The sequence below is a fragment of the Schistocerca nitens genome, chromosome 1 (assembly GCF_023898315.1).
Source record: "Schistocerca nitens isolate TAMUIC-IGC-003100 chromosome 1, iqSchNite1.1, whole genome shotgun sequence".
In the NCBI taxonomy this organism is placed as follows: Eukaryota; Metazoa; Arthropoda; class Insecta; order Orthoptera; family Acrididae; genus Schistocerca; species Schistocerca nitens.
The window spans coordinates 433,398,128-433,424,338 of record NC_064614.1 but is presented as its reverse complement, the minus strand read 5'-3'; the positions used below and the strand labels follow the sequence as shown (position 1 = coordinate 433,424,338).

Here is a 26,211-nt window from a genome sequence, read left to right as displayed (position 1 = left end):
AACTGGAACCAGTGTCAGTGGGAGTGGCTAGTACATCGACTACTTGCGCTGAAAATCCTTTTGATATTTCTTATATGGTAGGAAAAGTACTCAGTGACGAGGAAAAGTATAAACATCTGACAGAGTCTTCAGAAGAAAACCTCGTAGTGGGGGCAAGCATTCTGTGGCTCTAAGATCTTTAGACATTCGTCCACTTTGCAAATACAAAGACACTAGAAATCTTCAGAAACTATTCCGCTACAGATTACCACAAAATGACAGTTTTAAAAAGCACACTTCAGAAGTTCATAGAAACCCTGTATAAGCTGTAAATAATTTAATCGAAATTGAGAAAGTGAAAATGATTATATCAAACAGAGAGCGGCTGATTCCTATAGTAAAGACGATCATATTATGTGATCGAGAAAACATAGTGTTAAGAGGCCACCGAGATGAAATCAGCCAAGGAAAATTTCGAGTTCTTTTAAATTTTAGCATTGACTCAGGTGGTACGTCTCTCCAAAAACATTTAGAGATAGCGCCAAAAAATGCTACATATCTGAGCAAAACAACTCAGAGTCAGCTGATTGATTGTTGCCATTCTGTCATGAAAAACGTACACGACAAAGATGCAAAACGTTATGCTGTTCTTGGAGATGAAACAACTGATTCCAGTGGCACGGAACAACTCAGTGTATGTATCAGGTGTCTCAATTTACAAAAAAAGCACAATACACGAAGACTTCATATGCTTTCTGTCTGCAGCTGACATGACTGGTGCTGCATCAATCGATCAAATAGTTCAAGAATTAAATCAAGTCGGCCTTCAAGTTAAGAATTTGAGAGGTCAAGGTTATGATGGAGGTGCCAACATGTCTGGAAAGGTCAGTGCGAATAAATTAGTTCCAACCGCTAGCGACTTACATGCATTGTGCGGCACATAAACTAAACCTAGCTATCGCGAGAGCCTGCAGCTTGCCTAGTATTCGCAATATGATGGGAGTTGTAAGTCGTGCTACTAATGTCGTGCGCAAGCCAGCAAAAAGATTGAAACTTATCAAACGAGCTATCCTTGAAAAACGCCCAGAAGCGAGATAGAGAAGATCCAACGGAGAGCAGCGCGCTTCGTTACAGGATCATTTAGTAATCGCGAAAGCGTTACGGAGATGATAGATAAACTCCAGTGGAAGACTCTGCAGGAGAGACACTCAGTAGCTCGGTACGGGCTTTTGTTGAAGTTTCGAGAACATACCTTCACTGAGGAGTCAAGCAGTATATTGCTCCCTCCTATGTATATCTCGCGAAGAGACCATGAGGATAAAATCAGAGAGATTAGAGCCCACACAGAGGCATACCGACAATCTTTCTTTCCATGAACAATACGAGACTCGAACAGAAGGGAGAACCGATAGAGGTACTCAAGGTACCGTCCGCCACACACCGTCAGGTGGCTTGCGGAGTATGGATGTAGATGTGGACGTAGATGTGATGGAAAGGCATCAGGACCAGATGAGATATATAAGATTCCACGAAGATTATGTGATAGAACTTGCTCCCCTTCTAGCAACAGTCATCACAGATTGCTGAAGCAACAAAGGGTACCTGGTGATGGGAAAAAAGAGCAGTAGGACAAATACATATAATTATAAGCCTGTATTGTTGACATCAATCTGTTGTAGAATTATGGAACATGTTCTACGCTCAAGAATTATAACGTTTTTGGAGAACGAAAATCTCCCCTATGAAAATCAATGTGGATTCTGCAAACAGAGATCTTGCAAATTTAGCTCACGCTGTTCCTCCGTGAGTTGCATAGTGTTGTATTCAATGATACTCATGTTGATGCCGTATTCATTGACTTCAGGAAGACTTATAAAAGCGTCCCACACTGCTGATTAGTGAAAAAAATGAGCTTATCGAGTGTCACATCAGATTTTTGACCGGATTCAAGACTTCCTTGCAGGTAGAATTTACCATATCACCGTTAACTGGTCAAAATCGGCAAGTGCAAAGGTAATTTCTAGAGTACCCCAAGGAAGTGTGCTGCAACCATTACTTGTTACCATGTATATGTAATAGAAAGCGTTGGAAGCTCTTTAAGTCTTTGCAGATGACGTGGTTGTCTATAGAAGATTAAATTAGCGATGCCAGAAGACAGTATCAATTTGTAGAATGACTTGCAGTGGATTGATAAGTGGTACAGGCTCTGGCAATTTCCCCTGAACGTGTTATATTGCGCATACGCAGGAAAACAAATCCTCCATAATACAAATACACTTTGGATGACAAACTGCTACCATTGAATATCTAGGAGTAACTACCCGGAGCGATTAAGTAGAATGGCCACATATAACACATAACAGGAAAAGCAGATGCCAGACTGAGATTCATAGGAAGAATCTTATGGAAATGTAACTCATCCACAAAGGAAGTGGCTTAAAAGGTACTTGTTAAATGGATTCTTGAGTACTGTTCATCAAACGGGATTCTTACCCTGTATGACATGTAGAGAAGATCCAACAAAGTGCTTTTCATCATGGAATTGTTTAGTTCGCGTGAGAACATTACAGAGATGCTCAACAAACTCAAGTGGAAGATATTACAAGAGAGGCATTGTGCATCATGGAGAGATTTGCTATTGATATTTCGAGAGAACACTTTCCAGGAAGAGTCAGACAACATGTTTCTTCCTCCCACATGCACCTTACAAAAAGACCATGACGAGAAAAGTAAAAAAAATTGGAGCTAATACATAGGGTTACTGACAATCATTCTTCCCATGGGCCATTCGCGAGTGGAATGAGGAAGTGGAGGATCATTTAACGGTATCAGAAGTTCCTTCCGCCACACACCATCAGGTGGCTTGCACAGTTATGATGCCGATCGACGTGAAAGACTGAGTGTTTAAATGCCTCAGCGCATGCTATAACCAGTCTGATCATATCTTTGTGGTCCCTGGGGGAGTGATAGGTTGAAGCCTGAAATATAATGCTAGTTTTTCCACTACTGTTTATTCGACCTTAGTAATTAGCTTTTCCTGAGATAATTGGTATTTACTTTTAAGTGACTGTTAAATAAAATTCCGAAAAGCTCAAACTATGTTCTGCCACGAATCACCACATTATATTTCAACTCAGAATATTCTACAACAGATGGAAATCAGTGTTCCCGTAGATCCTTTCTGGTGCCCTCCTTGTACGCAGGTGTGACCTGTGCTTTCTCCCAGCCACTGGGCACAGTTTTGTACGAGGGATCTGTGGTATATTACAGCTAAAATAGGAGCTAACTCATCTGCAAATTCTCTGCAGAATTTGACACCATTCCATCAGGTCCTGGAGCCTTGGAAGCAATAGGAAGAGGTACCGTATTTACTCAAGTATAAGATAACCCTGAACATACGACGACCCCCTTTTTTTTAAGAGCCTCCTTTAGAAAAATTTATTTTTCAACATATTCTGACAAATAAAAATTACAAGCTGCTATTGATGTAATGAATCTATCCACAAAGTTGAACATTACACGCATTCTAAATTTATGCCATTTATTGATGGTCTTCATTTTGATAATACAGAGAGAAAAAAGTTAACAAAAAGAAATTGTTTACACTAATTTTTATCTTAATTGCCTTTTTTGTTTACTTAGCCTGTCGTCTATGGTATCGCTATTTTTCATCATCATTGGCGTCATCTTAACAGGACAGCTGTGAAAGTTATTTCTCCATGGTCACAAATATGTGGCTGTTTCCACCGATCGTGTCGCAATTTCTGAGGTTTTGGTTACTGTGGGGCGCAAAAAGTTGCTGTTTTTTTTCGAAACACAGTGGATTTCGCCTCTATGCTGACGCGAGGACGTTATGTCTCTTGCTCCCAAACATATCGTCTGCTCGCGCTCTCTCATTGGCTGTGTAGAACCAGCAGCTAAAATATCCCCAATCGTTCCCGTCATACCTCACAGTGAGCGTCGACAAATAAGTACACCCATGTCTAGACTAATAAAAAGCCAAAGTACGCAGTGTACTGGTATATTCCCATTGTTGGCTGAACGGCAAAATTTCTGCCTGCTCAACACTCCCCTCTGTGCACTCATCGTAGTTCACAGGCAAGGTGCGTCACAGTCCCCCCTTCAGCTTTCAGTAGTGCTGTGCTTGAGCAACAGTGAAACATGGACGGAAATGTCTTCGAGAGTGGAGGTCGTAGGTAGAAACAACAACTACTACATAAATAAAAGATCGGAGTCACTATTCAGTCCGATTCTCAGATTTTATCTCCACAACAGGTTATTCCGCTGTAACTTATTCTCGCGACAAGTTACCGTCAGTTTAATACGATTTATTTCGTGTGTTAGACTTTTCATCTGAATGTCGTCAGGTTGTTCTAAAGCTAATTGAAAGCTAGTGATGATTTTCGCCAGTATTCTAACACGTATACCCCAACCAACTTTCTCATTTGTAACCCGCTTGGTAAACCGTTAGTTTCTCATAACTAAATAAAATATTCACTTGGGTTGTGAATTAAGTAATTGTTTTTGAAGAGCAAGATTTTCGTCTTTAAATGTTACTTTAACTGAAAAAGCAGCATAATGTGTGTATACGATATCCATACATGTATGAGAACATGTATTGCATACCTGTTCAAATACAACAAAACTTTTTAAGTTGATGAAATTTAATGTTATTTCCTCCTGTGTTTCGCAAAATTGTCATTTTTAAGAAGAATATTTATTGTCGTAGTGGCTAGATCGTAGTTACTCGTGTATCAATTGAATTAGCGCCACGAGTTAAATGTCATGTGGCTTTTAGAGCGACGTCGATAGTGTATTGAGCGCTTTGGCGTATCGGAATATATCGAGCGTTTGCGACAGTAACATTGTTTTAAATGTCGTATGCTTAAGGATTGTTCGAAATAACAAATAAATATGTACGAAACCACAATAGCCAAAATTTCACCTGTAAATGTAAAACGACCCCTGTACGAATCTTTTAATCTATGTAAGAACGTCGACTTCAGCAGCAATAGTTTAATCCACCAACATAAGACGACCCTTGTTTTTCGAATGTCGAATTTGATCAGGTAAATATGATATATTACGTGAGATATTCATTTTATGTTCAAGACATTGAGAATATCAATATTTATGAATTAATAAAAATGCTCCATTTAAGAAAACTATGGTATATTACTTCTATATGACAAAATTGATTTGCGATGGAAAGGGGGGGGGGGGGGGGGGGGGGGGGGAAATCAAAATTAAAGACAAATTATTGGAAAATTTAACTAACAATTTTTTACTTCCTTCCTAAAATAAGGAAACACTCAGTTTCTAAAGAGTGCAATTATATTACGTGGTTGACAATATAGTAGAAAAAAGTAAAGGTGTACATAGCCCTAAAATTGGTCAGTGTTTTACTAGGCATGGCCCTATTGGAGGTGATACAGCCTTGCATTCCTCTGGGCTTTAAATTAACTTAACCAACCAGTTACAGTAAGAGCTATAGTTTAAATGTAAATTCTGAACCATCATACAGCTTGGTATTTTTCATATGTACAAATAATTTCTGGAGGCAAAAGAAGCATAATACTTTGCTTCTGGATTGAAATGTGGACCTTCAGATTTTTAGTCTGTCACTTACAACATTGATAACACTATACTGCACCAAAATGAAATGGCTCAGTGATAGTAGGATTAGACAAATATAGAGTACTTCAATAATTCAAGATTATTTCCAAGATAGATTAATGTTAAACATTTTTAAGAGGGCACATCCTGATGACAGCTAAAACTGGAAAAGTGATATTGTGAATTTCATAAAAGATTCTGACTGAGTTACTTTTGTCATCAGAATTACTGAAAGTAACTGTTGACAACATGTTTCATATGGTAAGCCGTATGAAAGATGTTGTCAACAGTTAATTGTAACTCAAAAAACAATAACATGTTACATTCATTAATATGACAGTTGACAGAGAAATGACTTTGACTGTTCAGGACAGAAAGGGGTGAATTATTTAGCCAAAAACAAAAATCTTTCATGGTTTACCCATGTGCCACTGCATTCTGCCAGCTGGACACACATTACAAGGATTAAATTTCAGCTGGTGAACTAGGATGAAGTAGCGGTTGTGTCAGGTAGACTGGAGCATATCCACCTCCTAAATGCTTCTCAAAATCCACAAACCCAACAATCCTGGATGCCCAATTGTAACTTGTTGTTCTGCTCTTACTGAAAGAATTTCCACTCTGGTTGACAACACTTCCAACCAATTGTCTGAAAACTAGCCTCTCACATCAAAGCTCTTTCATCCGCACCTCTTTATCCCGTGAATCCCTAGTTGTCACTCTTGATGCCACCTCCATATACACTCACATTTCTCGTGTCCATGGCCTTGCCACTATTGTACACTAGCTCTCCCAATGTCTTTTTGACTCCAAACCCACTACTTCATTCCTCATTCACCCTGCCAAATCCTCACACACAACTAATTCTCCTTTGAGGGGAACAGATTTCGTGTGCCATATTCTCACCACCCCCAAGAATCAGCAGTGAAGTAGCACACCCCTCGTCACCCAACATCACCCTGGACTGGAACAAATGAACCATATCCTTCAACAGAACTTTGGCCCAGAAATGAGGGACGTTCTAAAGAAGATCCTTCCCATCCCTAAGTGATATACCATTGCCCATCCAACCTAACAACATCGAGGTCCACCCCTGATCCACTCCCATTCCCAATTCCTTTCCACAGGGATAATATCTCTTGGTAGATCCAGGTGCAAGTCCTACCCGTCCTAAGTGCAGCACTTCCTTCTTCAGTCCTCAGGCTTATCCTGTCACATCAGAGGCAGGGCCACCTGTGAAAGCAGCCACACCATATATCAACTCTGCTGCAATCACTGCACAGCTTGTTACATCAGTATGACAACCAACCAACCGTCCACATAGCTTTTTCACAACTCAGGTCATCTGGATCCTTCCCTACACCACCAGCCTTTCAAGACTACATGGATGGGGAGCTATCCTTAACGATATCCCTTGCTCTCGTAGCACTCCTGACCCACTGTTCCCATATCTTCTCACTGACAGTTTCTCACTCATTTGCCCTGTCACCCCCTCCCTCCCCACATCACCTTTGTTGTGCACTGTACCCCACCGGCTTCACTATCTGTGTACCACATGCCTGCCCATGAATATGTGACCCCTCCCTTCCTCATTCCTAGCCAGCGTACATGCCCCCTCTCAATGTGTTAGCTACCCACCCCGAAGCGCTCTTCCTGCCTCCCATCTTTTTCTCCCGTACCCACCTCACCTGACACAGCCACCAACTCATCCTAACCTGCTTGCCGAAATGCAATCCTGGCATTGTGTGTACAGTGTGTGTGTGTGTGTGTGGGGGGGGGGGCTGTGCCCTTTTGCTTTTGTGTGTACCTTTTGACAAGCCAATGCTTTTGCTATTCAGTGAATGGTCCCCTTTACCCACAAAATATTTACATTTTGTCATAACATTCCTACATATGTTAATCTAAAAGGCACTCATGTGAATGGGCACTATATTGGCACATTTTTCACCCAGAAAGTTTGGTACAGTTGAGAACTAACTAGAAGGTTTCGCATCATAATGAGACCTCATAATTGTGATGTGGAGTGTGCAAATAAGTAAGAGACTTTGACTGACCTAGAAATCAGCAAGTCAATCACCTTTTAATATTGGGTATGTAGTTAACATAACATGCAGAATTGGATTCTCATGAGTAGGATGTTTGGCCAAGCTTTAATATTGAACCTATGTTACTGAGTTACACATTATAGTGGTTAATAAGTGCAGCCCTTTTTACAGTATAACTTATTTGCCATGAAAACAGTTATAAAATTTTACTTCAATCCATATTTAATGAAGTTCTCATATAATGTAACACTCACTCAATGTTGAGGCCAGGAGATTCATCAATAATCATAATTCCTTGTTGGTCAGCAAAGTCCATGGTCTCCTCAGCATAAGGATAATGTGATGTTCTGTATGCATTGGCTCCCACCCATTTCAGTAGGCTATGATCTCGAGAAACCATAGGAAGATTTAAGCCCCTACCAAAAACCTGGAACCATTTCAGTTTGTTCAATACAGTTACTGAAACATGCAGTGTTGTAAAATATTACTTTTTAGTTATATAAATCTGTGTTATAATTTTTTTAATCAGATTTAAATGGGTACAAAAGAAGCCCAGACTTACCTGACTAAGAGTAATTTTTCCATAGCTCTTTCTAAATCATTTCCTGTTATCAATGTATACAGCAGCATTTAGATTTGCATTAGAAGTTAAAGAAATCTAGATGATTTTGTGTTCTTTCATTATTTTAAGAGTTCATCCTTGTAACTGTTTAAAGTATTCCTTCTAAGGCTATAATATGTATTATTTCCTCAAATTGTATAAACTGTTCTTTGGATCAAGATTATTGTCTCCTAATATTTTAGCGTGGCATCTAAAGGTCCAACTCTGTCACATTAATAGCACCATAATCAGTGGGCTACCTAATTTTGCACTTTAGCTTAGTTTATCTTTGATCACACTATCATTAAATTTTAGCACTCTATGTAAAGCTGTGTCAAGAAAGAGAGAGATATTGTGAAAGAGCAGCTCAGTATCAGCTCAATGAGATGTGGAACTAATTCATTGTACAGTAGTAGATAAACAGAGAATGATTATAAAACACATAGGAGGAAAAAATATTATTCTGATAGCAAGTAAGACCTGAGTAGTAGCACAATAAAATGTTTACTTGGGGGTAATAATGCTACACTTTTATCTATCTTCAGCAATATGCAGTAAGCAATCTGCACTGTTAATAAGAAACTGAAAACCTAAAACCTCCAAAAAATGACAGTTCTCTTAATTCATCACCATTTTCTTTCAAGAATTAGGCTGAATAAGCTGTTCTAGTGTCCCAACATTTCCTCTTTCTATGAGGTCTTTCTCACCAGTAAATTGAAATCACCAAGCTTTCACTACATGCTAGTTAGGACACACACTCATTAGATGATGAATACAGAATTTTCTTTTTTTCATTTTGATATCCATTGCAATAGATATCTTTAATTCTTACACCTTTATTCCTTGATTTCTTTTTCCACAATTCTTGCACTATGCTCCAAAGTATTTCTGTTAATAAAAGTTCCAAGTTTTTTCTTTCATCAGCAAACTTGGGATGGTCATTGTTTTGGAGAATTTTATTCTCATTTCTTTCTTTTGCTGTTAAGGAATTTTTGTTTTGCCCACATATCTAATGGTTGTTATTGCTTTCTTTCTTTTTTACATTCAGCCACTAATGTTAGGCATGCAACCTAGAAGGCTAGCAAGTTTGTTTTGTTTTTAGGTTTCATCAGTTGATAATCTTGGTAAATTAGGCCTAATTTATGTAAGATATAGCTCTTTGTAAATAAGTTTAATTTTTTGTATTTGTTTTTATAATGCAGTACTGAAGATTATGTCAGAATTTAAAGAAAATCTTAATATTTTCTTTCACTTGTTCAAGATATCAGATGTCCAAATATTAAAAATATTGATGGGCATGAAGAGCAATCCTTTTCAAACTTAAAATATAAAAATGAAAATCCAATAAATGTGCTGTCTGAAACAGAAGAAATGTGTATACTGACTGGTCAGTGAATGGTGGATAATCACAGCATGACTTACAGAAAAATTAAGAATCTAGCTCTCAAAATTGGCAGTATACCAGTCAAAGAAGGAACTGTCAGTCCCAAAATCTGTAAGTCTACTGTTAGTTTTTTCCTTTGTGTTTGTGTGGCTTCTGTTTTATAACAGTTATGAACATTGATGTTTCCATATTAATCATCACTTCATTTTCTCAGTTGAGTAACTGGTAAAAGTCTAGAATAGGACCAGTGGCATACTTACACATTTCATGCAGGAATGTTGTCAGTGGTTGCCTTGAGGTATGATGGGAACAAAAGAAGATGAGTCAGCTGTTTGTGTTACATAGCCAATGAGAGAGCAGCAGGCAGGCAAACAATGTTTCGAAGTAATACATTCAGAAGAAAGGGTGAAACATTGCTGTCAATAAGAATTATAAATTTAACTGCTCCTTCTTTGAGTCATAGCTGTTTAAACTGTGCTAGTATCTGCAAACCAAGGACAGCATCGCAACTGTAGATATATTCGAAAAAGCAGTGTAATGTTTCTCTGTTCTTTGTTGCTATGCAGTCAATTTGCAGGAGCACACTGAGTAAATGGATCAATGTTCTTTAATTAAATCCTGGGCAAGATAGATGGATAAATGTTTTTTAATTAAATCGTGGGAGGAGGTAGGGGATCAATGTTTTTTAATTAAATCATAGAAGAAGGTTGGTGGATCAGTGTTTATTAATATATTGAATGTGCAGCTCTATTATCAATAAACATGGACCTACTTGCCTTCTGTAATGCTTTAATTAAAACACTTTGATCTGCTTACTCAGTGCGCTCACGCAGATTGATTGCATATTCATTTAACCACCACATTTGATACATTTTTGTGTCTCTGCAATGAATCCATGAGACATGCACCAACGTCAGTTCCTTTACAACTCTTGCTGCCACAATCAAAATATTTCTCTTAAAACTCACTAATACACTAAAATACAGCAAACAAGACAATGGTTTCAATTTTGGAGCTAGAAATACATTGTCTCTCTTCTCACCTCTCATTGTTTATGTCAAAGAATCATCGCATTGGCTACATGAAATAGACACGTTGCCAACCTATGAACAGTAAACAAGCACCGCCATAACTGCCACTGACTCTGATCTAGACTTTAGCCGAGTTTTCCATTAAATAAAATAGAGCTCTTAGCTGAAGTTCACTATATACTGTAAACAGTTCCATGTCTGATACTGCAGCCATTAACATATCTAACAGGCTGTTAATTTTTTATCAGTAAACTTGGAAAATCATGGAATTAGACTATCTTCAGTTCTAAATTTCTCTAATAAATGTTCTTAGAATCAACTATTTTCTTTAAATTTGACTGCAGACTCACATCAGAATCCTCATGTCTTCCAAACCCTCTGAGATATACAGGCTTGTCATTGATAAGAAGTGAGGTGTTGTCCCACCTCAGTCGACGTATTCCCACAGGGAGTCTGTAAATGTCTTCTGTGCCCAGATCTACCGATGTCACATTCACCTGTGGGGGAAAAGATAAATGTATTGCAATCTTGTGAGTTCTCTTCACTAACAAAATATAAAATGCTCATTACATATACACAATGAAATCACAGTTTAACAATTCTCCCTTACCCATCCGCCCATGTACCAATGTCAGTGTACAACATTAATGCACAGAAACCTGTATGACTACTTTAATGAATCAGGTACTCATCTAGATAAATGGCCACCACCAAACTGTGACCAAAAGCCAACTATGCTAACAACTTATGGACCATCATCAGTGGATGCTTCACAAGCTTTTTTGAAATATACAGGTGGCAACTCTCCCTGCAATATATACTTCATTTTTGCAAGCCTCTAGCCTCAAAGATATTTCCCACTGTCCCATACTTCCGTATGGCCTATACTCTTTTCCAGGTACCACCAGTACACTCTTGTCCACATACTTATTAATTTTTTATACGTGTTCGTGTGTGTGTGTGTGTGTGTGTGTGTGTGTGTGTGTGTGTGTAAAGATTGCATGTCATCATCAACAGAAAAAAATATCACTGGTGAAGACAAGGAAAACGAAGGAAAATATAAAATACAGCAAACTTAAATATTGCAAATCTACTTATTTACACACAAAGAAACTTTCAGAGAAAAATATTATTGAAACTAATTTATGCTGCTGATCAAGCTACGCCTTGTTTTTGTTTAGACCAGTTTATTAAATCAAGAAATGCCAAGAGTGCAAATAACGAGCAATAATTTTGAACTAATATCCTTCTTCATGGCAGTATGTATACTTGTTGTAGTATTATGAAGTACCAAATTAAGACAAGTACCATAGCCACTTCACAATTTCACAAATCTTTGCCATGTCATGTGTTAAGTAGATACACGCATTGCAGTCATTCTACCGTTAGTATACGATATTTTCTCTACTTTCTCTATCCAAGGAAAGAAGTCCTTGAGCTGTCTGTTCTGATTTTTATTTGCTAAACTGTTTCTGGCATGAAATAACCAAACAACTAGGTAACACACTACACTACAAAGAACAGTTCTCTCTTCAAATAAACTCTATAAAGTACTGATATCTTTGTATTCCATTACTGTCATGTAGCATCTTATCACCTCATGATTAATACAAGAAGTCCACTATATTTCACATTTAACTAATTGTGAGAGGCTTTGACATTTACCTTCAAAGTATACAAGTACCCAGGATTACTGTTCATTAGATATGGCCACCAAGCATTTGCATTGATCACTGTCAGCTCTCCTGAGAAACCTGTTCCTGTAGCAACTACAGATCCATTGGCATCCAGTAGTTCAACCTCACATTGTGGTGTAACTGTCAGCTGGCCACCAGAAACAATGGTATAGTTCACAACACCTATTAACACAGCACAAAAAATTAAGCTGAAAAGCATGTCAATGACTGAAAATAATGAATACAACAACAAAAATCCTGGGTAAAATGGAAACAGTGATATCAACCATTCACAATACAGCAATGAAGTTCAGCAAGAGCCACAAAGAAGGTCTTCATTGCTGTAGCTCAGCTGTCAGAATTTATACAAGCGGTGCCAAACATGTACTGTTACTCTCCCAAAGGTTTGCCCCATTTGTGTTGCATCATAGGTCCTATGGGGCATCACATTTTAATCTTTGCTGAAATACACCTTAAAAGATGTACAACCTACAAGGAAAGTGTATCAAATGAAACTTGTTGAAGATAAAGGGGTTCAAAAGTGCCAGCCTAGATGGTGTTTTGATTGGTAAAAACGAGATTTTTATTATTTAAAAGAGAAACTGCACTTTTTATTATTATTATTCTACAGCAAAAACTAAACAACTTTTGTTTGAAATTTATTTTCATTGCCCTACTAAATGGTGATGTTATTGTTGAAAATAGGCTAAACTTAATTTTTAACAGGAACCCCCATTGTAACTGCTATATAAATCATATATCTATAAAAACAAACTTTTGTGAAACTGTATCTGTTAAAATACTGGTCATTGAATTAATCTTGCCCAATTTAATCACAAGAAGTTCACAAAAGAATATTTCATGCCTCATGACCACTTGACATTTCATGCATCATGACTGCTTGACAATATTTATTTTTTCTGGTTCTTGAGATAACTTATGCTTCTACATAGACTGAAAGAGGACATATCGTATGAAGAAGGGAGAGATGGTGGTGGGTAGGGTATAAGGAGATTGGAGAGGAAGACTCACTGATTGATTGATTGATTCATTTCTTTGTTAATCTGAGAAACAATTTAAATTTTATGGATTTCACAATTCAAATCATTGAACAATTAACAGCCAATATTTGACAATGAATGAGAGAGAGGGAAATGGGGGAAGGGAGGGGGCTGCTTGTGTGTGAACTGAATGCAAGCATTATTGCCAAGTTACAGTTATTGACACTTTTTTTATGACTGTCTGCTGTTCCACACCAGTTTCATTTGGTGGGTAGTTCACTTTTTGTCACACTTTTTGCCCACTTCATACCTATATTTTGTTCTAATGCTTCAAAAATATGAACCATGAATGAATGGAATTAAGACTTTCATTATGGGTTGTCTTAATTGCTGATGAACTATTTTACTCTCTGTGGTTTAGTCAGCTACATAAATTTCTCTCGATTATTTCACAAGTGTCTTCGTAATCTGTGTGAGATACAAACTGCCAAAATGCACATTCAAGCCATATGGAAGGATGCTTTAAATAAGACAGTTGGACTTACTGCACCTGGTATTGGGTAATAGTGGTAAAAACTTTTATCATATTCTACTTCCATCATTTTAATTTAGCCTCAGGAAGTGGAGTGAGCAGTTACGTAAGTTACTCCTCAGTACTTGTGGCCAGCTACCCCATGCTATTACGCTGAGCTAGGGGCACCATCACAGTATTGCTGAGCGAGGGACACCAACTTTCTGCGACATGGCAGCCAATGGGAGGACCAGGTGCCATCACATGAGATACGCAAGAGGGTTTGCGAGTTAGCAGCCACGACACCAGGCCGCTCTCTTGCCTCTTGCCTGCCAGTTTCCTTACCCTCAGGACCAGTCCTTTCTATTGAGAGCAAAATTCTGTTTCCAGACCATGCGTGGTTCACTCTGCAGCTTTAGCCAGTTTCTGTGAATGCTGTACCCCTTAGTGGATGTTATTGGAAATGATGCCCACATTCCTCTGAATTCTAGCATTTTTCATTTTACATGCGGGATGTCCGCCTGAGCTCCTGATACCATCCTGATCATGTGCATCATCACAGGTTGTACAAAAACAATTCCACAACAAAGGTACACTTTCTTGTTATCATTTCTCCTCCAAACCACAAGTGTGATATTGCTGCAGTACAGAATAAAAGACCGGTTCAAAAGGACAAATCTCATACATTGCCACTTGGTTGCCAGCATTTTTGTGTGAGACACATTAGGAACAGTTTTTATAAAAACTTCTATTCATCATTAGTCTGTGATGCCATAGTCTGCATTTGAGCTGTGGAACACAAACTAGGCAATATCAGTAATGTGAGTGCCACCATTACCATCAGAGCATGAACAGCCATGGCACATATCAAAATCGCCAGAAGGATGTGTGCATGTGATGACAGATCCAAGGACAGCCTGAGAAGATCAAGTATCTCTATGTATTCAACTGGCTGTCACTGTGTTGAAGATAAGATCATCACAGTTAAAATTATCTAATGATTGCAACTGGAAATGCTGTGAGTGGGCCTGTTTACTGAGTAAACAACATGTCTGTGAGTAGTTTAATCTGGCGGTGTTTAAATGTTTGCTTCAGTTTTATTTTGTGTAATTTAATCTAGTGATGTTTGTTATTGGTTTTTATACTGTTTTGCCTTCTATTCTTCCTTATGGTGATTTTTAAGCAACTCTCAGTCCTTATTTTAGTGTAACAAGTATCCAAAACATGATACTAAACTTTGTGCATGTTCATGGTGTGAATAATGAAGACATACATAACACTAAACTGACAATATTAACATATCTTGCAGTAGAACTATCTTTCTATGAGAAATACTTTACTCCTTATTGTAATAGTAACACTGAGAAATCCAGCACAAATTACATGCAGCTGAAGTAATAGAATGATTGCTATTCTCTCTACCAATACTAGAAGGTACTAGAAGAATACACTGATTGTATTTAATGGGCTGTTCAACTGTATTGCTTATTACCTCTTCTGACCGAAACTGTCCCTGCTTTAATTACTCCTTTCTGATATCTTCTACATCGTAATTACATTTGGTTTAGCCTACTTCAAATCCTTAGTCTTTCATTCACAAAACGCCATCCAAAGGTCCTGGTATGCATCTCAGTGCCAGCTGACCACCATGTCACCTTCTGTTAATGGTGTCATTGGATGCGGTGTAGAGGGACATGTGGTCAGCACACCACTTTCGTGACCGTTGTCAGTTTTTATGACCTAGAGTTTCTACTAATCAGTTGACATCATTAGGCCGAGTGTACCGTCTTTCGGTCCTCCCACCACAGAAAAATCCTGGCAATTCAAGTAACTGATCCTAGAACATCAGCTTAGCAGTCATCCACAGTGATCACTCAACTACAGAGGCAGACATTCTTTCATTCAGTTTAGTAAATTATACACTGTTAATCTGGTATCCTCCATTCTTTTGTCCAAGCTAGAAATAGTCTCACTACACACTCTTCAGTGTGCTCTATCCATCATTCATTATTTTGTAATGTATAGATGGTATTATGGAATAACACCTGCCACCTTATATCATGTATTCTTTTGCACTCCATGTTGTTGTTGTTGTTGTTGTTGTTGTTGTTGTTGTGATGGTGGTGGTCTTCAGTCCAAAGACTGATTTGATGAAGCTCTCCATGCTACTCTATTCTGTGCAAGCCTCTTCATCTCTGAATAACTATTGCAACCTACATCCTTCTGAATCTGCTTAGTGTATTCATCTCTTGGTCTGCTTCTATAGTTTTTAACCTCCACACTTCCCTCCAGTACTAAATTGGTGATTGCTTGATGCCTCAGAACATGACCTATCAACCGATCCCTTCATCAAGTTGTGCCACAAATTTCTCTTCTCCCCAATTCTATTCAGTACCCCCTCATTAGTTATGTGTTCTACCCTTCTAATCTTCTGCATTCTTCTGTAGCACCACATTTCGAAAGCTTCTGTTCTCTTCTTCTGTTCTCTTATTGTCCACGTTTCACTTCCATACATGGCTACACTCCATCCAAATACATTCAGGAAAGGCTTCCTGACACTTAAATCTATTCTCAAGGTAAACAGATTTCTCTTTTTCAGAAACACTTTCCTTACCATAACCACCGTGCAGGATTAGCCGAGCGGTCTAAGGCGCTGCAGTCATGGACTGTGCGGCTGGTCCTGGCAGAGGTTCGAGTCCTCCCTCGGGCATGGTGTGTTTGTCCTTAGGATAATTTAGGTTAAGTAGTGTCTAATTTTAGGGACTGATGACCTTCATAAGATTTCACACACATTTTCTTGCCATAGCCAGTCTACATTTTATATCCTCCCTACTTCCACAATCATCAGTTATTTTGCTTCGCAAATAGTAAAATTTTTTTACTACATCACCTGATGTAATTTGACCACATTCCATTATCCTCATTTTCCTTTTGTTGATGTTCATCTTATATACTCCTTTCAAGACACTGTCCATTCTGTTCAGCTGCTCTTCCAGGTCCTTTGCTCTCTCTGACATAATTACAATGTCGTCGGCAAACCTCAAAGTTTTTATTTCTTCTCCATGGATTAATTCCTATTTCAAATTTTCCTTTACTGCTTGCTCAATATACAGATTGAATAACATCAGGGATAGGTTACAACCCTGTCTCACTCCGTTCTCAACCCCTGCTTCCCTTTCATTGCCCTCAACTCTTATAACTGCCATCTGGTTTCTGTAGAAATTGTAAATTGCCTTTCGATCCCTGTATATTACTCCTGTTGTCTTTAGAATTTGAAAGAGAGTATTCCAGTCAACATTGGCAAAAGTTTTCTCTAAGTCTGCAAATGCTAAAAATGTAGGTTTGCCTTTCCTTAACGTATCCTCTAATCCAAGTCATAGGGTCAGTATTGTCTCGTGTCTTCCAACATTTCTACGGAATCAAAACTGATCTTCCCCAAAGTTGGCTCCTACCAGTTTTTTCATTCATCTGTAAAGAATTCATTTTAGCATTTTGCAACCATGGCTTATTAAACTGATAGTTTGGTAATATTCACACCTGTCAGCACTTGCTTTCTTCGCAATTATTATGTTCTCCTTGAAGTCACAGAGTATTTCGCCTATCTCATACATCCTGCTGACCAGGTGGTAGAGTTTTTTCAGGGCTGGTCTCCCAAGGCTATCAGTAGTTCTAATGGAATGTTGTCTACTCCCATGATCTTGCTTCTACTCAGGTCTTTCAGTACTCTGTCAGACTCATCATGCAGTATTATATCTCCCATTTCATCTTCATCTACACCCTCTTCCAATTCCATAGTATTGCCCTCCAGTACATCGGCCTTGTATAAACCATCTATGTACTCCTTCCACCTTTCTGCTTCCCTTCTTTGCTTAGAACTGGTTTTCCATCTGAGCTCTTGATATTCATACAAGTGGTTCTCTTTTCTCCGAAGTTATCTCTAATTTTCCTGTGGACAGTATCTATCTTACCCCTAGTGATATACGCCTCTACATACTTACATTTGTCCTCTAGCCATCCCTGATTAGCCATTTTGCACTTCCTGTCCATCTCATTTTTGAGATGTTTGTATTTCTTTTTGCCTGCCTCATTTACCGCATTTTTATATTTTCTCCTTTCATCAATTAAATTCAGTATCTTTTCTGTTATCCAGGGAGTATCTATTAGTCCTCATCTTTTTGCCTACTTGATCCTCTGCTGCCTTCACTGTTTCATCTCTCAAAGCTACGCATTCGTCTTCTACAGTATTACTTTCCGCCATCTTGTCAGTCATTCCCTAATGCTCTCTCTGAAACTGTCTACAGCCTCTGGTTCCTTCAGTTTATCCAGGTCCCATTTCCTTAAATTACTACCTTTTTGCAGTTTCTTCAGTTTTAATCTACAGTCCATAACCAATAAATTGTGGTCAGAGTCCACATCTCTTGGAAATGTCTTAAAATTTAAAAACTGGTTCCTAAATCTGTGTCTTACCATTATATAATCTGCCTGAAATCTTCCAATGTTTCCAGGCCTCTTCCATGTATACAACCTTCTTTCATGATTCTTAAACCAAGTGTTAGCTATGATTAAGTTATGTTCTGGGCAAAATTCTACAAGGCAGCTTCCTCGTTTATTCCTTACTCCCAGTCCATATTCACCTACTACTTCTCCACTCCATGTACATGTTTAAAATTTTCAGTTTTCTTTAGGCTCTTTGTGAATAAAATCGGGAAAATTTCTACTGTTGCTTTCTTAAAAAAATACCATACATTAATGTGCCAGTAGTTTCACAGAATAGTCTTTTTGTGAGCAGAAACAATATTAAACCTAAAAACATACCAGTTCCATCAGCTGAATAGTCTGTAGTGATAGTGATGTCATCTATGTAGACTTCTGGTGTTGTGTAGAGGACAACAGAGCGATGAATGCCAGCGTAATTGAAGAAGTCGAATGTGAAGGTCAAGTATGTGATGTTACTATTTCCCCTGCACAGGAATAATATTTGTATTTCAAGCGTTATTCACAACTTCAGCATTTCACCTGAACAATTTGTAAAACAGCACTCCACTGTTTTTAATGTACAATACTACATTATTGTCTAATCACAGATACGATTAATAAATTAACATAGGCCTAACATATGATTAGCAACTTCAAGTGTCTTTATGATTTAACTTAATTACAATGATTAGCATTTATAATTCATAAGTCTCAGAGCTACAAGAGAGAGCTGTTACTAGTATTACAATGCTCCTCTGTAGACAGTCCAGCACAGGAAGCTTTTTCTTGACAGTTCCTCAGGTAGGCTAAAGCTAGGGAACAACTCACTGAAGCCTTGTCTTTTGTTTTGAAACTGACTTGTGGATTATGGCATGCTATCTGTAACTAGATTGAACATCTGTGCAAATTGGTGAAAAATAAAATTAAAAAAAACTGGAGATCAGTAGATAGGATGGATCTATTTAGATGTCAGTATTTAGCACCAATACAAAACACTTGGCCACACGTCTAAGTATAAAAAATATGGTAAATCAAAATAAATGTAAATGAAAATGGTGGGTTCCATTTAGAAGGAATTCTGCTTGTTAGAATTTAACAATTGTCATTCTGTTATCGCGATGCATAGACTATTTAATCAGCGATGCTATCAAGCATTTCTAAATATCACCAACATTCATAGATGATCTCAGTAGTCCGAAGAAAAATAGATCAGCTGACTACTTGTAGGGGCTACCAGTACAAAACATTGAAAGACTTCACCTTTCCTTTCACTGTAATGCCTGGAAATCGACGTACTAAACAAAAAATGAGCTACAAACGCCACAAACAATGGTTTGACGTGTTCTCAAAAGGAAGCTGAAAATGAAACTGTGGCATCTCTGATGCGAAGTGACAGTTCTTTGCTTATGCTCTTTGGTTTTGCCTTCAGTCTTTGTTCTCTCACACCTTCTTCGACATCCATTTTCTGTATTCGCTCTGTTCAGTGCCGAAACAAATGTTCATTCTGACTCTAAAATGTGTTATTATGGTTCTACAAAACGTAAAACCCACAGTGGTGTGTTTGGAAATTATGTTGTGTTTATTTTCATCATTAACGAACTTCGTGTGCCAGTCCACATTGTCTTCGGAACAATGGATCTACCAGTGTTGTTTCGTGGTAGTGCCACACTCCCTTTTAATTGTGCTTGCATTTATACAAATGTTCCTAATGGACAATTGGCTAAAAGTGAACAAATACTTGGCCCCTGCCATGCCAGCGGCCACTTAACTATTACCGGCCCAACATGGCCACCGTCAGATGCTACTACGCAGCAATGCCTGTCGCCCAGACAGTGCACACTGCTTAACGACATTGTGAATGATAATCATGTGAAGGACGTTGTGTTTCACCATCCATTTAAACAGTCGCCTTCTAGTTGGTTTGATGTGCAGACGCAGTTTGAGAACTATACTTCGACGTTCACATGCACGGGGTTGCACATTCTTATATGCCTGATGCCAGTGCACCCCCCCCCCCCCCCTGCACGCTGTCTCGACATCGGTTATCTCAGCCATGCCAGTTTCCATGACCATCGCTCCGTGGCCACACCACAATCGCCTTCCGCCGATCCCCGTAATGGCACCGGCCGTTTCTACGGTGCTGGCTTCCGCATCAGCCCACCCTTGGCTGCTTCGCAATCACCTTCCACCCACTGTTGCAACGGCAACGGCCATTACACTCGTGCCGTGTCCACCTCCAGGCCTGCAGTTGGAACACATTGTGCCGTTGGTTACACCGGCTCACTCCACATTGAGTGCTGTTTGCGGCCGCCCCACCACGCAGACTTTGGGCGACGCACCATTCACCACTACTGCGCTCCTGGTGTTGGGGGCCCCCTCCACCACCGACACAGATCTTCACTTACCAGTGCTACATCAACATGTGTTACCTGGCAGATTTCCTAAGCTGCCTGAGTTTCAGAAGGACAACCCCAGGACTTGGTTCGCACTAGTGCACCATCTACTGGATATTCATGGAATATCGGACAATACTTACCGAACACCTTTCTCGCTCTCTGGCAGAAGCTATCCACCACATGATCCATGACGAGCACCTCGATGACCGCACACCTTTGCAGCTTTGGCAGCACATTTGTGCATTAATTGATGAACAAACACTACCAGACATGGCGCTTTGGACTTTGTGGTCGGTCAAACTGCCGTCGGACCTGCAACTTCACCTGTTATCTCACATCACAGACCATCTCGTGGTTCACCTATGCACGGCCGATCGGGTCTACATGATCATTCGTCACCGACGCCGACTGTCACAAACAACATCCCCGACACCACCAGTTGGCATGTTCTGCCAACAGAGACCAGTGCGCTCCCATCAGCACCTTAGCTGCCTGTTAGGAGCTGCAACCTAGCGGCCTACAGGAGGTACTGCCTGCAGCCCTCGACAGCTGCCAACCTCGTCCAAGCAGCAACCTGATCAGCTTCCTGCCCCCACACAGTCAGCTGCACTGTGCTGGTTGCACGCTACTTGTGGGGACACCGCTCGCAATTGTGCGCCTTCCGCCTTTCCCAACTGAGACCAGTGGGCACACTTAGGCGCCAGGTCCTGCCACGATTCTTCACAGCATCTACCGTCCGATGCCGCACTACTTGCTTCAGCAGTGCAATGCCTCTACGTCACTAACTTGTCATCAGGCACTTGCTTCCTCGTCGACAGTGGCACTGACATCAGCGTTATCCCGGTCAAGCTTGTGGGCAACACACTTTCTCCTGCTAACCTTGATTTGATCGCTGCAAATCACTCTCCTATCACAGTCCTGAGCTCCATTAAAATGTTGCTTCATCTATCACTGAGTGCGACACTTCCTTGGACCTTCCACATCGCCAACCTGGTCGAACCTGTGCTTGGGTTAGACTTTCTACACCATTGCCAACTTTCGCCAGACCTGCATGCACCACGTTCTGCCGTTCCGTGCTTGAATGAACTCAACACATCTCTGCTCTCCACCTTGTTGGCCACGCCTTCCGCATGTGCTTCTCTGCTTGAAGATATTGCGACTCACCTCTCTAATTTATCGGACGTCCGCAAGCAGATCGACAGACTACACACTTATAACATGGAGTTATGCTCCCGCATTGCTACCACCTCTGCTGAAGTGGCTCATGCATGAATTACCTTACGCTGCCTCTCTGCAGAGCCGCTCCTGTCAATGGAGCCTGCCTCTCCTACAGTGCCTTTGCTCTGCCCCGCTCCTGTATCGAGCTACACCTTTCCTGCTGCCTGTTCCACGTGGATGCAGTTGGACCTACAGGACACACTAGCCCCCGCTTTGTGGGATCCGTCACATCTCGCGGCCATCGCGCCATGCCCACCGTCGCCATCTCCCACTGAGGCCTGCTCACATCACTCCAGCCCGGCTCGGACGTCCATGTCCTCACTACGCAGGATCGCTCACTTTCCGTGGCTACCGCACCGTGTGCTCAGCTGTCGCCTATTGCCAACACTTCGTATACGCCATCCCGGCACTCCAAGGTCAGTCAACCTGCGCCACTCGTGCGCCCCCTCTCGCTCCACCACACATGCCTCCCTTCGTGGGCCTCAGCAATCAGCAACGGTACTGGTCACTGAATCTACACGATGGATGGCCTGCCCATACGTCACAAAGGTCGACGTCTTAATGCTTCAAAATGGCTACAAGCGAGTATGGTTTCTGTTCAAGTAAAGTCTGTGGGGTTCCTCCCGGAGCCACACCCTGTCACTCCCTGCCGGCCTGCCTTTGCCGACGCCTCACCCGCTGACACCGCCGCCATGGCCCCCATCGACTTGCCACTGCCTGCGTAGCTGTCCGATGCGCAGGACCCTGATGACGCACTGAGATTCACACTTCGCACACCGAATGCCACCTCTGTCCGCCACGTTGGCACGAGGACTTTGTTGTGGATGTGTGCTAGCTCCACCCCGCCATTCTCTGCACTGCCGGGGAGGGGGGTCTTTGGCGTCTCTGACACGAGGCGACAGTTCTTTGCTTATGCTCTTTGGTTTTGCATTCAGTCTTTGTTCTCTCGCACCATGTTCGACATCTATTTTCTGTATTGGCTATGTTCAGTGCCAAAATAAATGTTCATTCTGACTCTAAACGTGTGTTATTATGGTTCTACGCCATTTAAAACTCACAAAACTATATGTAAGTACAATAGAAACAGGAAGAATTCGTAAAATACCTGAAGTATGCTATCTTCGGCGAAGCCCTGTCGTAATAAACATTAGCTGTACATTTGATTTTTAGTAGCTATCAACCTCCCACACAAATGACCATGTTAACAACCACGATATTCGAATATAGGGTACAGAAAAGCCTTTGTGGGTAACTGCATTTTAACGAGATTCACCTAAAATTAATGTGTTATATGAGAAACAGGAATGAATATCAAGAGCTCAGATGGGAACCCAGTCCTAAGCAAAGAAGGGAAATCAGAAAGGAGTATATAGAGTGTCCATACAAGGGCGTATGGAAATGGAAAAGGATGCAGATGAAGATGAAATGGGAGATATGATATTGCGTGAAGAGTTTGACAGAGCACTGAAAGACCTAAGTCGAAACAAGGCCCCGGGAGTAGACAACATTCCATTAAAACTACTGACAGCCTTGGGAGAGCCAGTCCTGACAAAACTCTACCATCTGGTGAGCAAAATGTATGAGACAGGCGAAATATCCTCAGACTTCAAGAAGAATATAATAATTCCAATCCCAAAGAAAGCAGGTGCTGACAGATGTGAAAATTACCGAACAATCAGTTTAATAAGTCACGGATGCAAAATACTAACGCGAATTCTTTACAGACGAATGGAAAAACTGGTAGAAGCCAACCTCGGGTAAGATCAGTTTGGATTCCGTAGAAATATTGGAACACATGAGGCAATACTGACCCTACGACTTATCTTAGAAGCTAGATTAAGGAAAGGCAAACCTACGTTTCTAGCATTTGTAGACTTTGAGAAAGCTTTTGACAGTGTTGACTGGAATACTCTCTTTCAAATTCTGAAGGTGGCAGGGGTAAAATACAGGGAGCGAAAGGCTATTTACAATTTGTACAGAAACCAGATGGCAATTATAAGAGTTGAGGGGCATGAAGGGGAAGCAGTGGTTGGGAAGGGAGTGAGACAGGGTTGTAGCCTATCCCCGATGTTATTCATTCTGTATATTGAGCAAGCAGTAAAGGAAACAAAAGAAAAATTCGGAGTATGTATTAAAATCCATGGAGAAGAAATAAAAACTTATACTTTCGCCGATGACATTGTAATTCTGTCATAGACAGCAAAGGACCTGGAAGAGCAGTTGAACGGAATGGACAGTGTCTTGAAAGGAGGATATAAGATAAACTTCAACAAAAGCAAAACGAGGATAATGGAATGTAGTCGAATTAAGTCGGGTGATGCTGAGGGAATTAGATTAGGAAATGAGATACTTAAAGTAGTAAAGGAGTTTTGCTATTTGGGGAGAAAAAGAACTGATGGTCGAAGTAGAGAGGATATCAAATGTAGACTGGCAGTGGCAAGGAAAGCGTTTCTGAAGAAGAGAAATTTGTTAACATCGAGTATAGATTTAAGTGTCAGGCAGTCGTTTCTGAATATATTTGTATGGAGCGTAGCCATGTACGAAAGTGAAACATGGACGATAAATAGTTTGGACAAGAAGAGAATAGAAGCTTTCGAAATGTGGTGCTACAGAAGAATGCTGAAGATTAGATGGGTAGATCATCTAACTAATGTGGAGGTATTGAATAGAATTGGGGAGAAGAGTTTGTGGCACAACTTGACAAGAAGAAGGGATCGGTAGGTAGGACATGTTCTGAGGCATCAAGGGATCACCAATTTAGTATTGGAGGGCAGCGTGGAGGGTAAAAATCGTAGAGGGAGACCAAGAGATGAATACACTAAACAGATTCAGAAGGATGTAGGTTGCAGTGGGTAGTGGGAGATGAAAAAGCTTGCACAGGATAGAGTAGCATGGAGAGCTGCATCAAGCCAGTCTCAGGACTGAAGACCACAACAACAACACATGAGACATCAGTACAAAAGTGTATGGTCCATTTTTGTTCGCTGAGCTAATGTTTCAACAAACCAAGATACAGACACCACCGGTTTCAACTTTGAGAAGATGGGGCACCCCCATATTGGGATATTGAGTTTCTCACATTTTTAATTCAATATCTTTTAAACCGATGGCTCCCTTTTACTGGACATGACGCAGTGTTCTGCTCTTGGTCAACTAGATCCATAGATTTCACTTGATAGGAATATATGAAATATCTTGTGTATGTGTCTCCTTTACCGGCAACATGTGGATTATCGTTCAGAAATGTATGTGGGCACAGTGAGTCATATAAAACACTTACAATGTAAGTAAAAAACTGGTCTGTCTTTTACATTTTCTGTAATTTTCAGCCGGCCGAAGTGGCCGTGCGGTTAAAGGCGCTGCAGTCTGGAACCGCAAGACCGCTCCGGTCGCAGGTTCGAATCCTGCCTCGGGCATGGATGTTTGTGATGTCCTTAGGTTAGTTAGGTTTAACTAGTTCTAGGTTCTAGGGGACTAATGACCTCAGCAGTTGGGTCCCATAGTGCTCAGAGCCATTTGAACCATTTGTAATTTTCATCGATGTAACGCTACGCATTAAATAGTTGTTGCCGTTTGTAACTGCCGTATCCATTTCTAATTGCCCTTTATAAAGATGTGAAAAACGTGAAACTGTGAGGCTGTGTTATTAACGTGACGTGCAAGGAGTAATAAAATCGTTCAAAGAATGTAGGCAGTACATTTCCTATAACACTGAAGTAAATGGACAAAACAGGAAAAGAGCGTTACGTTTGCATTTGCTCCAGCGATCCTTGTGGTATGGTGGTGCTGCTCAGAGTGTTGTTGACGGCGACGGTAATCCTGTTGCTCTCGCCGTATATGAGGTAAGAAGTGACGTCGGCCTGGAAGGGCAGATGGCCAATCTCGTGCGTCATCACGCTGTAGCCGTTCAGCCACTGCAAGTCAGAAATGTGTCACAGTCAACCGGATACAGTCTCAAATAGAAGCAGACGCATTTAACATAGAGTGCGTTTGTGTGAGTGAGCATAGTCTACTGCGCATGTTCTCAACACTAAACCGGGCTGGTCACGTGATTTTGGGATGGTGCCGCTTGTTTATAATGCGTGGTAGTAGCGCAGCTTGGAAATTACACCTTATTTTATATACGTTTCTGCCCGTTTAATTTTTAGTAACAGCTGTGGTGCAGTATTGTAAAGAGAAGAATCTAAAAAGAAGACACGTTACTTTTCAAAGCTATGTACAACATGTGTGTAATTGTAAATGTCGTATTGATACGATGCCCTTTGTATGTTGAAAAA

The 26,211-nt window shown here is 40.4% G+C and overlaps 1 protein-coding gene across 2 annotated transcripts in view; it reads right to left on the bottom strand.

Moving 5' to 3' along the window:
- The window catches only part of LOC126251195 (beta-glucuronidase-like), a 129,027-nt gene that overhangs the window by 45,328 nt on the left and 57,488 nt on the right, over nucleotides 1–26,211 (bottom strand). For both annotated transcript variants that reach the window (XM_049951620.1, XM_049951621.1), the window contains exons 4-8: nucleotides 25,682–25,848; nucleotides 18,660–18,805; nucleotides 12,322–12,515; nucleotides 11,007–11,153; nucleotides 7,895–8,067 (exon numbers count right to left, since the gene is read on the bottom strand). In XM_049951620.1, coding sequence (XP_049807577.1) covers nucleotides 7,895–8,067; nucleotides 11,007–11,153; nucleotides 12,322–12,515; nucleotides 18,660–18,805; nucleotides 25,682–25,848 — 827 coding nt within the window. The remainder of the gene's footprint in view (nucleotides 1–7,894; nucleotides 8,068–11,006; nucleotides 11,154–12,321; nucleotides 12,516–18,659; nucleotides 18,806–25,681; nucleotides 25,849–26,211) is intronic.